This window comes from Gobio gobio (assembly GCF_949357685.1).
Source record: "Gobio gobio genome assembly, chromosome: 6".
Classification (NCBI taxonomy): Eukaryota; Metazoa; Chordata; class Actinopteri; order Cypriniformes; family Gobionidae; genus Gobio; species Gobio gobio.
This window is the reverse complement of record NC_137102.1, coordinates 24814519-24828563: the sequence shown is the minus strand read 5'-3', so window position 1 is coordinate 24828563 and position 14045 is coordinate 24814519. Positions and strand designations below refer to the sequence as shown.

At 43.7% G+C, this 14045-nt stretch overlaps 1 protein-coding gene across 2 annotated transcripts in view; it reads left to right on the top strand.

Moving 5' to 3' along the window:
* Positions 1–14045, top strand: part of ak5 (adenylate kinase 5) — a 130636-nt gene that overhangs the window by 103722 nt on the left and 12869 nt on the right. For both annotated transcript variants that reach the window (XM_079819387.1, XM_079819386.1), the window contains exons 9-11: positions 3743–3785; positions 9834–9878; positions 12681–12844. In XM_079819387.1, the coding sequence (XP_079675513.1) occupies positions 3743–3785; positions 9834–9878; positions 12681–12844 (252 nt within the window). The remainder of the gene's footprint in view (positions 1–3742; positions 3786–9833; positions 9879–12680; positions 12845–14045) is intronic.

The following is a 14045-nucleotide window of genomic DNA, read 5'->3' as shown; positions in this document are numbered from 1 at the left end:
TCTGATAGGGGCTGATTGTAACGCAGTGTTACAACGTGCCCAACCTGCACAACTGGGATTTAACCCCAGCTCGTGTCTTCTGCTGGTTAGATTAAAGAACTATCTCAACTGTTAAATGACAGATATAAGATTAAAGTAATATCAGATTTGTCTTATATTAAATAAATACAAAAAAACAGAGATGAAAAATAAACTTAAGTAAGACATTTACTTTTACTATGGTTAAATGTTCAGTGATATCTTCCTAAGATTTTTTAATTATGGTGCATTTTTTAATAGTGTTGATATGGCTACTAGTAAATACACTAAGTTTCGTCATCCTGGCATGTGTGGACATTTTTAAACCATGTGTGTTACAACTAACACCGTGTTAAGTTGTGCCCCACTCTCCGCTATTATGTGTTTAGTCTATAGGCATATGCACGTGAATGCGCATGTGCGTGGGCACGTAGTCTTTCTATACAAAGTGAAAAGTAAAGATTGAGAGAGAGATTTTGACTCTGAGGTCTTCACTGCAAAATAATCTTAATCAAAATGTTTCTTGTTTTTCAGTGGAAAAAATTATCTAAACATCCTAAGATAAATTTCCTTCAGATGTAAAATAGTTAAGATATTTAAATGAATATTCAAGTGAATATCGTTGACCATCTCCTAACAAGGCCACATATTAAGGTCTGGGTAGATTAGATGGTAAGCAAACAATCAGTTCTCATAATCAACATGTTGGATGCAGGAGAAATGGGCAGGAATAAAGAGCTGAGCAACTTTGACAAGGGCCAAATTGTTATAGCAAGGCGTCTGGGTCAGAGTATCTCTGAAACGGCAAGGTTTGTGGGTTGCTCCAGGTCAGCAGTGGTGAGAATTTACCAACAGTGGTCCGAGGAGGAACGAACCACAAACCAGTGACAGGGGCTGAGTTTATCTCCACTTATAGACATACACTCGTAAACATCCCTGAGCACTTCCCCTCTGGGGAATCTCTGCCCCATTTTGATTGTGCGTTACACTTCGTCAAGTGGGTGAGGGAAGTTTGTTTAGACAGACCCTCGACTCCTCGATTTTTACAAAGGGAGGGAGTCTACTAATCATGTACTCTTCAGGCAGATCCATAGAACACAATGCAACATGATTGTGACGTCACAGCAGATCACGCTTAATTTACCCCTACCCCACACAACGTACGTGCACACCATTTACTTGGGGAAGTGATGGGATGATTTGGGACGATTATAAGCCAGTGGAGGAAGAGTGATGCTCTGGGCAATGTTCTGCTGGGAAACCCAGGGTCTGGCCATTTGACACGTGCCACCTACCAAAACATTATTACAGACCAGGTACAACCCTTCAGGACAATGGTGTTCCCTGGTAGAAGTGTCCTCTTTCAGCAGGATAATGCACCCTGCCACACTGAACACATTAGCCACGTTTCCACCGCAGGAACTTTCCCCAGGAACTTTGGGGTGGTACTCAGTGTGTTTCAACCGCAGGAACCAGGGTCTAAATTAAGTTCCGGGTAAATATTTCCCCCTCCAAACGGCCCTGCTCCCGAGGTAGTACTTTTTCAAAGTTCTGGAACTTTCGGGGGTGGGACTTGGCCGCTGAACATGCTGATCGGTTGAGCTCACGCCGCATTTTGTTTCAACCGGCATTTTTAAAAGTCTTGCGAGGTTCGTTCTGCGTTCAGTAAATATCAGTCTTGCTCTTTCTGTCCGATGGCGCGTTTTGTCTCAGCAATCGCACGGTCAATGTCCGTAATAGCTGATAATAACATACGTTGTCTTATTTTAAATCTAGCTTTACAAGCTTTCAGAATACGCTTTAGTATTAGTGCTCGTCTCTTTTACGCTATTTTGTTAATTACATATTTAGTAAACCAATTCATAACAAGCAAAAGCAGCGCTGCTTGCATCTCCTCCCCGTTTTATCGTTGCAGACATTAATTTTTATTTTATTTAACAAAAATTATTATTGTCCGTCGGTCATTGGGAGGAGCAGCCGCGCGCAGTCCCATGTCTCTGGACTAATTTGCCTAATCTTCACGGTACTTTAGACCGCAGTGGAAACGCAGACAGAAGCAGGTCTGGGGGAAAAAAAGTTTCTGTAAAAAAAGTTCCTGGTACAAATTGTTTCTGGGTAATTTCGGTGGAAATGGGGCTATTGTTCATGAATGGTTCGAGGAACATGATGAAGAGTTCAAGGTGTTACCCTGGCCTCCAAATTCCACAGAACTCAATAATATGGACCGTCTGTGGGATGTGCTGGACCAACAAATTCAATCCACAGTGGCTCCATCTTGTAGAGTCCATGCCTCTGCGGGTCGGTGCTGTTTTGACAGCACGCAGAGGACTAACAGTATACCCGGGTATTATAATGTTTTGGCTTATCGTTGTATACCTCAAAGTAATTTTTTTTAGCATTTTTTAAGTACAAATTTCACTAAATATTGTTAGATTTATGCATTTGCAGGTGAAATAACCTTCTAGCCAATCAGCTTTCATAGTTTGTTTTATCATTGCCAGCATATCGGTTGAAGGGTTAGATAGTAGACAGCTGCTAGAATCGGGCTTTATATGTTGCCATAGGGTAAAATCATGCTTGAATTGGTGCTGTATCAGGATGTTATGCTTACGACGTGCTGAAAAGAAACTGACATCTTAAAGCTCTTAATGTAATGTAGGCCATGGATGTATCTAAATATTTAAGATTGAGGGTCCTAAAATAAACATGCAAGAATCTGTTATTGAAAGAAAGGGGAATATTGGGATGGACATGTACCCCTCGTTATCTATGGCGCAGGATTTGTGGCCTGAACATTTCAAGTTTGAGCTTGTTTGCAGGTTTGTGGGTATGTGTATCATTTCTCTCTCTTTCTGCCAGTGACTCATCGGACCGGCTGGCCTGCCCACATCACAAACACACGCTTATAAGCAGCACCCTGCACTCCTCCCACACACACACACACACACACACATACACACACACACACTCTCTCTCTCTCTCTCTCTCTCTCTCTCTCTCTCTCTCTCTCTCTCTCTCTCTCTCTCTCTCTCTCTCTCTCTCTCTCTCTCTCTCTCTCTTTCATCTCATCTTCTCTAATGCTGTAAAAAGTGGCAAGTTACCACCTAAGGTTTTCCTGTTAAACAGCCCAGAACTCTTTTAATCACAGTAATCATGACACAAACTGTCAAGTTCCCAGTTGTCTGCTGTGCTTATGTTCAAACACTGAAACCTCACAGCTTTAGTTTTAATTAGCTCCGTGAAACTCATGAAACTGTCAAGAAGCATCATATTTTCACCCAAAAATACAAATAAAAAGGTACTTTTGCATCAAAAACACAGAGCCTATTTTTAGGATCATTGAAGTTTTAGCATTTTGATATTTCTGTCATGATAATTAAATGCAATTGTGGGGGGTGCTTATTTGTTTGAAAAAAATGACAATGCAAAAAAAAAGGCAAATATGATTAATATAGGCCTATTTATTTTAGGGTGAAATATCGCCCAATGTTTTGTGAGTTCAGACACTTTTAAATCATAAATTCCAGCTATATAATTGAAAAGTAAGCATTCTCAGGTCTGATAAAACATGAAATTTCATTGCAGGTCAGATTGTGTGGTTTGGATGTCACGTTATACTGAGTATCGCTCATTTGATCATTAAGTCACTGTCTTCCTGTACACGTCTGTGGTCTTTATAAAAGTAAATTAAATAATTTTTATTCTATGTCTTTCTCTATGGCAGACCGATGAAGAGGTGGCTGGATATGGAGAGGCGATTGGAGAAAGTGAGCCTAGTATCTCTTAGTTGATCTTTGTGTACTGTGTTTGTGTGTTCATTTCTTGTTATATTGTTGATACTGGAATGAATATGTGCTTGTTTAAGCAATACAAGATGTCTAATATAGGCCTCTAAAGTCTGCATGTCTGTACAGTGACATTAATCATAAATAATGATGCAGTGCAGAAACACATTCTGTAATGGCAGAATAGTTTCACTAGAATTAAAGCCTGTGCACACCAAGAACGATAACTATAAAGATAATTATATTAGCATCCACACCAGCAGACGATATCATTCTGTTTGTTCTAAGCGCGGGCTGGTCACTTTAAATGCTCGAGCTCGTTACAACAGGATGGATTATGATGTTCCCTTTCGTTCAGTCACTACGACGTACGTTAGTGACTAACGAATGGGGGTTTCGCCTAGAAGCCTATTACCTTCGAGGTATTTAACAGTGCCCAATGCCAGTGCCAATGCCATGGGCATGCGGAATTTGCATGCGTAACTCCGCCCCACCTCGTGGGTATATAAGGAAGTACGCTGGCAACATCGCATTATGTTTCTGCTTTGGAGCCAAGAGTATCTCTTCACTCCTTCAAGCCTGCTAACTGAGTCTTTGTCAGCCTTCGAGATGAACAGCTTTCCAGAGGCGTTGGTGTCTACGGCGTGTTCCAGTGATCGCATACTGCCTGCCTGCTGATCTGCGCAGTGGTCCGTCTGACAGCTGGTGTGTGGTCCCTGGGCGCTTCGGCGTCTCTGCGAAGCTTCCTCTCATAAAAGAGCTTACACGTGGCACGTCCTTTTCAGGATGTCTCGCCCATGTACTTCTGGGTGTGGCCGGTTGCTGAGTCCTTCCGATGGGCACAATCTCTGCTTGGTATGCTTGGGCGTTCAGCATGCTCAAGCAGCGTTTGTGGATGAGTCATGTTCCCACTGCGAGAACATAACCATCGCGGTGCTGAGATCAAGACTCAAGGATCTTCGTAATGAAGTGAGAGTCCCCTCTACCACACCCCGATCTACCGTTCCCCCCGTGGGCGGTACTTCGGCTGGTGGTCAGGGTGATCTGAGGGTGACTGTGTGGAACAAAGCCCCGACGCTCATGCCTCGGGCCACACCCCCCTCTTGCGCTCCGCAACCCGTGAGCGTTCAGGCGGAGATCGCGGGGCCTGCTCCGGCACCCTCGCGCATCTCGTTTGGCGCTCCGGAGGACGATGCGATGTCGGTCACCGCATCACAAGGTGGGCTCGAGTCCTCTGAGGATGATGACTCAGCTGTGCTGCCGCCTTCGGGTGCGCCAGCATTGCCCGAGTCGGACCCAGAGCTGACAGCCATGTTGTCTCGGGCAGCCGCGAGTCTAGGGATAGAGTGGAACCCTCTGCCCTGTCCCGAACGCTCATGGCTCGATGATTGGTTTTTGGGGACCCGCGCTGACACATGTCAGTCCCCGCCCCCAATACCTTTCTTTCCCGAACTGCATGAGGATGTTGCGCGGCCCTGGAAGTCCCCGCTGTCTTCCCGTGACCGTTCGGCAACCACCTCCGCCTTCTCCACCCTTGATGGGGCCACGGCCAATGGGTACACTGGGGTTCCCCCAGTTGAACGTTCTGTTGCGATGCAACTGTGTCCACAGAGCGCTTCAACATGGCGTGGCGACCCTAAGCACCCCTCCAAAGCCTGTCGATTCACATCAACCTTGGTGGTGAAATCGCACAGAGCTGCGGGGCAGGCTGCTGCCTCTTTGCATGCCATGGTGATCCTCCAGGTCTACCAGGCCAGGATCCTCAAGGACATGCACGAGGGTGGAGTTGATCCGGGGCTCGTGGACGAGCTGCGTGCCACCACCGACCTCGCCCTCCGGGCGACGAAGGTGACCGCACGCTCCCTGGGTCAAGTGATGACCACAAATGTGGTCCAGGAGCGACACCTGTGGCTAAACCTGGCCGATATGCGGGACAGCGAGCGAAGACGCTTCCTCGATGCCCACATATCCCAGGCTGGCCTCTTCGGCGGAGCGGTTGAAAACTTTGCCCAACAGTTTTCAACCACCCAGAAGCAGACTGAGGCTATTAAACATATACTGCCCCGGCGGCCAGCTGCTGCCTCCACCCAGCCGCCGGCACAGCCTGCTCGCTGCCGAGGACGCCCTCCTAAGGCTCCCGTCCCTCCCGCCCGGTCCAAGCAGCAGCCTCCACCACGGGCTGGGGTGCCATGTGCAATGGACAAGCAGCCGCGGGCTCCTGGACAGGACCCCAGCGCCTTCTGCATGTCAATTGCCTCGAGTTGCTGGCAGTACGGTTCGCCCTGCACCGCTTCCGAGCGTTGCTGAGGGGTCAACACGTACTAGTCCGGACAGACAACACGGCCACAGTAGCGTACATCAACCACCAGGGCGGTCTACGCTCCCGCCGTATGTCTCAACTCGCCCGCCATCTCGTTTTATGGAGTCAGAAGCACCTGAGGTCCCTTTGTGCTGTCAACATCCTGGGAGAACTGAACCGTGCAGTCGACGAGCTCTCACGGATTCAGTCACTTCCTGGAGAATGGAGACTCCATCCCCAGACGGTCCAGCTGATTTGGGAACAGTTCAGCGACGCACAGGTAGATCTGTTTGCCTCCAACGACTCTTCCCACTGCAGCCTGTACTATTCCCTGACCGAGGGCACGCTCGGCACGGATGCACTGGCGCACAGCTGGCCATGGGGCCTGCGCTTATATGCGTTCCCCCCAGTGAGCCTTCTCGCACGGGTTCTGTGCAAGATCAGGGAGGACAAGGAGCAGGTAATTTTGATTGCCCCGTATTGGCATGGCCAGACCTGGTTCTCAGAACTGCTACTCCTTGCGACAGCCCCTCCCTGGCCTATCCCTCTGAGACCGACTTCCAGCGTTCTGGAAGCTCCACATGTGGCTTCTGGACGGGACGCGGCAGGTTTGGGTGGCCTGCCACCTACGGTGGTCGCCACCATCACTTCCCCTAGGGCAGAGTCTACACGACACCTCTATGCGTTGAAGTGGAACCTCTTCGTCACCTGGTGCTCTTCCCGCCAAGAAGACCCCTAGAAATGCCCGATCGGGTCCGTGCTTTCGTTTCTCCAAGAGGGGCTGGAGCGAAGGCTGTCTCCCTCCACCCTGAAAGTGTATGTGGCTGCAATATCTGCCCATCATGACCTCTTGGGGGACAAGAAGGTAAGTCAGCACAACCTGATCATCAGGTTCCTGAGGGAGGCGAGGAGACTGAATCCTCCTCGCTCTCCTCTCGTGCCCTCTTGGGACCTCTCAGTAGTTCTAAGTGCTCTGCAGAGGCCTCCCTTTGAGCCTTTGCGGTCGGTCGATATTAAGTTCCTGTCGATGAAGACGGCCCTGCTGACCGCATTGGCCTCCGTTAAGAGGGTCGGGGACCTGCAGGCATTTTCGGTTGACGAAGTGTGCCTAGAATTCGGGCCGGCTAATTCTCACGTGATCCTGAGACCCCGGCCTGGAAATGTGCCCAAGGTTCCTACCACCCCTTTCAGAGATCAGGTAGTGAACCTGCAAGCGCTGCCTTTGGAGGAGGCAGACCCGGCCTTGGCATTGCTCTGTCCAGTACGCGCTCTCCGCGCTTACGTAGACATGACACAGTGTTTCAGGACCTCAGACCAGCTCTTTGTCTGTTATGGTGGAGAGCGGAAGGGAAGAGATCTCTCAAAGCAGAGGTTGTCTCACTGGATAGTGGACACCATTGTTTTGGCTTACCAGCAGCAAGGTCGACCATGTCCCTTTGGTTTGAGGGCACACTCCACTCGGAGTGTGGCCTCCTCTTGGGCTTTAGCGCATGGCACCTCACTAACAGACATCTGCAGAGCTGCAGGCTGGGCGACACCTAACACATTCACCAGATTCTACAATCTCCGAGTGGAGCCAGTGTCCGACTATGTACTCGCCCCCCCGAGGGGCCGGTAATGGGCCAGGCTCAGGTGTCTTCGCTTGCTCGCCATTCCTCTCCACGGACGGGATACGTGCAATATTTTCCTCAGGTGAGCTCCACGAGAGCCCTGAGCTCCTCCAGCACTGTCGACGCCGACATTAGTTCAGTCTGCCCTTTCGAGCCCAGACCCTCATGTCCGGCCAGGTGCCCCGTGTGCATGGTTCCCCTCCGGCGACCCCCACATGAGTATTTCCACCGTAAGCCTCCTCAGTGAGCAGGTGTCTTTCCCTTGGCAAGCCCCTGCCACCCCTAGGGTTAAAAATCCACCTTCGGCTGGTACCCTAGAGTTTCCCATATGCAGCCCTCAGCGGGTCATATGTGTACTCTCTAAGTCCTCCCCACGGGTAGGCATCTTGGCATTCCCTCACTGGGATATGCTTCCCAGTGTACCTTGGTATTCCTGTGTTAAGTGGGAGTCCTACAGCCTTAAGTTGCGGGATCTCACACTTACGCAGGGCACTGGATGACAGCTGAGTGGCGCTGTTATATTGGAACCCCCATTCGTTAGTCACTAACGTACGTCGTAGTGACTGAACGAAAGGGAACGTCTCGGTTACATATGTAACCCTCGTTCCCTGAGGAGGGAACGGAGACGTACGTTCCTCTGCCACGTCAGCTGTGCTGCTGGAGTTCAGAACTTGGCTCCGCAGCAGATACATAATGCGATGTTGCCAGCGTACTTCCTTATATACCCACGAGGTGGGGTGGAGTTACGCATGCAAATTCCGCATACCCATGGCATTGACACTGCCATTGGGCGCTGTTAAATACCTCAAAGGTAATAGGCTTCTAGGCGAAGCCCCCATTCTTTAGTCACTAACGTACGTCTCCGTTCCCTCCTCAGGGAACGAGGGTTACATACGTAACCGAGACGTTTTCTATCGTTCATCAGCTGGGGGGAAAAATTGTTCTGCAAGTGATTCTTACGACATTGTTTTTGTGTGCCATTTTTGTTATAGCTGTGGTGTGAACTCAGCTATTTTTTTATATTGAGAAAGATTTTTAGAACTATATCTTTATCATCATCTTTATAGTTATCGTCCTTTGGTGTGGACGGGCCTTTAAAATTTTGATCTTGGAAGAAAATATGATGTTATTGAAGATTGTACCTGTGAAACCTACATATTAGTAACTATTTTGCGTGAATTCAGCTTTCAAAATCAATCTTAATATTTACGTATAGTGGAATTTAAAGTATACAATTTAAGTTCAGGTTAAAAAATGAGCAACAAGAACAGCAATGCGATTGGCAAAGAGAGAGTTGAATTTTCCACTTCAATTATAAAAACCTGTGCACAAAATATTTTCACATTTTTAAGATTCCAAAATTTAATTTTCAGTGATACCAAATTATGGCAAATCTTTCTGTCAAGACCATAAGTGTATTTTTATTTGTTCTTATTCAAGGCTTAGTGTATTACTGGTATTATATTATGTTATATTATATTATATTGTATTATATTAATTATATTGTATTATATTATATTATATTATTATATTAATTATATTATATTATATTATACCTTGGTCTGTTTAAATACTCGATTCTGATTTGCTGGAAGGTGTGCAATAAAACCGTTTAATGCACAGGTAGTTCCAGTCATTAATTATATTGTATTATATTTATTATATTATATTATATTATATTATATTATATTATATTATATTATATTATATTATATTATATTATATTATATTATATTATATTATATTATATTAATTATATTATATTATATTATATTATATTATATTATATTATATTATATTATATTATATTATATTAATCATATCATATCATATTATATTATATTAATTATATTATATTTATTATATTTATTATATTATATTAATTATATTATATTATATTATATTATATTATATTATATTATATTATATTATATTATATTATATTATATTAATTATATTATTATTTGTTACTGGTAACCCTGCATTTTAAGTGTTTTGTGATTATCATTCATTTCCAGCATTGATTGGAACACATGACGTGACAAAGCTATATTTTTTGACATGATAAAGCTGTTATCTGATTGTAATATAATTGTTTTTTTCTTTCCAAAATGCCACCAGGTTTTCCCATGGAGACCAAGAAACAAAAGGTCATCTTTGTGATTGGTATGTGAGCTGATAAAACTGCATTAGCACATCATACATTACTTTCATAATTCATTGCACATTATTTTCATTATAGACAAACACAGAATGTTTTATTGGGCCTTCATTTCCCCCAGAAGAACAGGTCAGGAAGCAATGTTTTGATGCAGAGTACATATATCAGAGCTAGATCAGACATAACACACACCAACCAAGTTTATTTTGCGACACAAACACACAAGCAACATAATGAACTGTGAAATTAGGGGCAGGTGAAAGCTTCTGAAGTGTCTTAATAAGGTTCCTAATTGAAACAGTCTTCATCTGAAAATGACTCATGTTCTGGATAAATGGAAAGCAGGCGGTCAAGTTGGTACAAGGCTTTGTGTGTTAGAGGCTTTCTTCCCCTCATGTTTGTTCAAAAGCTCTAGTCTAGCTACTGGGACATAGTGAACTAAAGGCCAAGCTTTACATCTGAAGAAAACAGTTTGGTTCCTTTGAAAGGAGCCTGGTGGATACGGCCTGTGTTTCTGTCTTGTCGCATCAGCAGATTGGTACAGTGGTTCTGCCTGTAATGTTACTTTGGACATGCTGGCTGTCGATAGTCAGATCTGAGATTGATAGCATGAGTGAATTACGCTCTGGAGTGCATTTGACCACCCTAACTGACACGTTAAAGACTTGCTGAAAGATTTTATCAGCACTGTGTTTGCACTGTGGTACCTGTCAAGAAAAAAAATTGATTAGATTTAATAGTCAGACTAGTCCTTTGAAAGTGTGCTTTTTTCATAAGTCTAGAATAGAATAGAAAAATTCACAGTAGGTTTTGCAAAAACGTTGACTGGGTAAAAGCACAATTATCTGACTCGCAGGTGTATAAAAAACACAATGGAGGGGCAGGGAGAAAGAGACAACTCCAAGCCTGATTGAGTTGTAAAAAATTGAGAAACAGCTGGGAAGGATGGTCGGGAATTTTTTTTAAGGACTGCATTGTGTGAGATCTGACACATTTTATCATACATTAGAGATGCTAAAAATGTGTGGGCCCCTATTTTAACAATCTAAGTGCATGGTCTGAAGCACATGGTGCACTTAGGGTGTGTCCGAATTCACTTTTGCTAGTTCAACAACGGAAAAAATGGTCGGCACACCAAGTGCATGGCCCAAAAGGGTTGTACCTGGTCTCTTAATGAGTAATGGGTGTGTTTTAAGCGTAACGTGCAATAAACCAATCAGAGTCTCATCTCCCATTCCCTTTAACTCTTTCCCTGCCAAACACGGAATTTTACGGGGTTTCCATGTTTTCATTGTTATCCACTCAGGGGCGCTATTACACATCTTCTGAATGCGTTCAGAATCTCCTGATCAAAACACAGGCGAAGAAGACGCAAAAATAACAAGCAATCGTATGTAAGCATATGCATATGTAAAATAACGTGATCATCAACATTAAACATCATATAAATCAAAACTGCCCAATGTTACTGAATGAAATGTCGACCCAGAATGAGCTATAGGACTGTGAAGCTTTGGGGATGTTGATGGACTTGATCTACTCCATCTGTGTTTGATCATCGCTCTGAATCTGATCTGGATGTAGTCTTTGACAAAAACATGATTTTCTCAGCTTTTTGTTCAAAATGTTGCTTTTTTATGAAACTTATATTTAAGTGTTGATAAAAAAGGAATACATGCTAGAATAAAACGTTTTTGTTTTGTTTTTTTTAAAGGGTCTGTTCTTTCTTTTGATATATTATACATGCTAAGATATTCATACAACAAAATATTCTATGGGCCATTACATTTGTGTGAAAATGATCAAAAACCCTGGCGGTGGCTGGCAACTTTTTTTAAAAACGCTGGCGGGAAAAGAGTTAAAAGCCAGTTACGCTTCCACCATGGCGGATTCGCTATTTACATGACGGAATTTGCGAGCAGAAAGACTGAATGCTTCTCCAGAGAGGAATCCCTTTTTTATTTTTAATATTTAAAAATCTTTGTGTGCTGCTGCCCTGCCCTGCCCTCCCTGTGTGTGTAATAAGCAGAGTGTAACACAATAACACAAAAAATACTGCGCTATTGACTTTAGACCAGGTTTTTGTGGGTCAATGGTGCAGTAGTTTTCAGTTGCCTCAAAATAGAAACGCACCAACAATGTGCCTGAACACACCTCGTTTTCAAACCCGGGGGTCATCCAGTAAGTTGAGTCCAATCAATAAACAAAGTTCTAATAATAATAATTTGTTACATTTATATAGCTCTTTTCTGCTGGCCTCACTAACACCTTTTCCAGCAGCAACCTAGTTTTCCCAGGTTGTCTCCAATCCCCAGGTACTGACCAGGCTCAACCCTGCTTAGCTTCAGTGGGCAACTAGTCTTTGGCTAGAGGGCTATATGGCTGCAGGTAGTTTTGCTACATATTGTTTTGGATGGTCTGGGGAAAAAAAATTTGCTTTTTGCTGTGACGCTTGGATATTTCAGAAGCATTCCTACAAGTTTTGCAAATAATAGCTGCCACATCCTCGTCATCAGTGTTATAGTCAGCAGCTGTTGGCTGTGGACTTTGGATAGAAAAGGGCTGCCCTGAGCTGTGTGCTGAATCTTAATGAAGGCCTGGGGGAATTTCAGTCAGATGGCAGGGTCGGGGAGAGCCAGCACATAGTGTAAGGTACAAACCGTGAGATATCTGCTGATCTCCCATCTCACATCTCCCAAGACAGTCAATTACTGAGGATGTGGCCCTTGTTCCCCAGTATTTAGAACAATCTCTGCCAATACAGTTTTTCCTTATAGATCTATTCTCAACTTTCTCATTCTGACCAGGTGGGCCGGGAGCGGGGAAAGCTCTCCAGTCAGAGAAAATAGAGGAGCGGTACAGTTTGAAGCGTCTGTGTCCCGGGGACATCCTGTGCAGCGAGCTGCAGTCTCACAGCGAGAGAGGACGGTTTCTCCGAGACCTTCTGGAAAGGGGAGGGCAACTTCCCGAGGTTCACAATCTTGTTAAAATTTATTAGCGAGAATTACAACACTCAGCTTCACCTTCACTGGATTTAGCACTTGTGGAACAAATACAGGAAGACACACTATTTCATAACTCTTACCAGTGCTTTTAACCTTTAAAGGAGAGGACGTGTACAAAAATGACTGCATGAATTGTTATTGGGCACAATGGGGCTTAAGGAAAAAGGCACCTTTGATTTTATTTTCCTCTAAATCACTAGATAGCACTAAAATTTGCACTTTCTAAAACATCCACTTTTCAAGATGCACTTGGAAATTTGGTTGATCCTTGAAGCGATCGCAGGCAGCAACATTTATATTTTGAGGCAAAGGTCTTCTTAATGGTTTTTAGTTTTGTTCAAGGTAATTAAAGTAACAGTTTTTCAATAACGGAAGAATATGAAAAAGTGTGGTATTTGGGGTAAAAGGAGCCACTGCTGTTGGGGCAAACGGCACAATAATTAACATGATAATAAACAGCCGGCTGACTTTTCCATTTGTTGATATGACATGGTTAGATTCAGATGGGAAATATCATATACCAAGTTGGGTGTCCACCTTAGAGATAATCACCATATTTATAATGAAACCATCATATTTAAAAATATGATATTAATCATATCATATAATAAAATATAATTTATTGTTAAATCTATATTAAATTATTATGGGTTAAAATCAGAGAATCATTCACTGCTCTTCACTAAATAACTTTAATAAGAATCAATGTACATTTAATTCATTCGGTGAAGACTATGCAGTGTTTTATTTTTACATTATATTATTTGATTATTGTTTATTTAATTTGTATCTTTTTTCGATTGTATTCGTCCTGCTGTTTGTAATTTTTGTATTGTATAACTGACTGTTTTAACCAACTGTTGTTTGTTGGTAGTGAAACTCCTCTGAACCAGCAAGCAATTTACCATCCAAACACAGCCCTGAAAGAACCACTTTTAGTGCCATATAGCACCATTTTTTTTTTTTAGAGTGAGGTATTATGATCAGATTCAGATTCTGTGCTATGTCAAGAATCTTTTTTAGTGGAAGGTTTTTCCACTACATGGGAACTAGTAGCTTCATCATTATATAGCATATTTCCACCATCAGACATTTACAAACACATTTAATGAAGCGGCTTTTCTTTTCTTTTTTTTGTCAGATGATACGCTTGTTTCATCATTTACA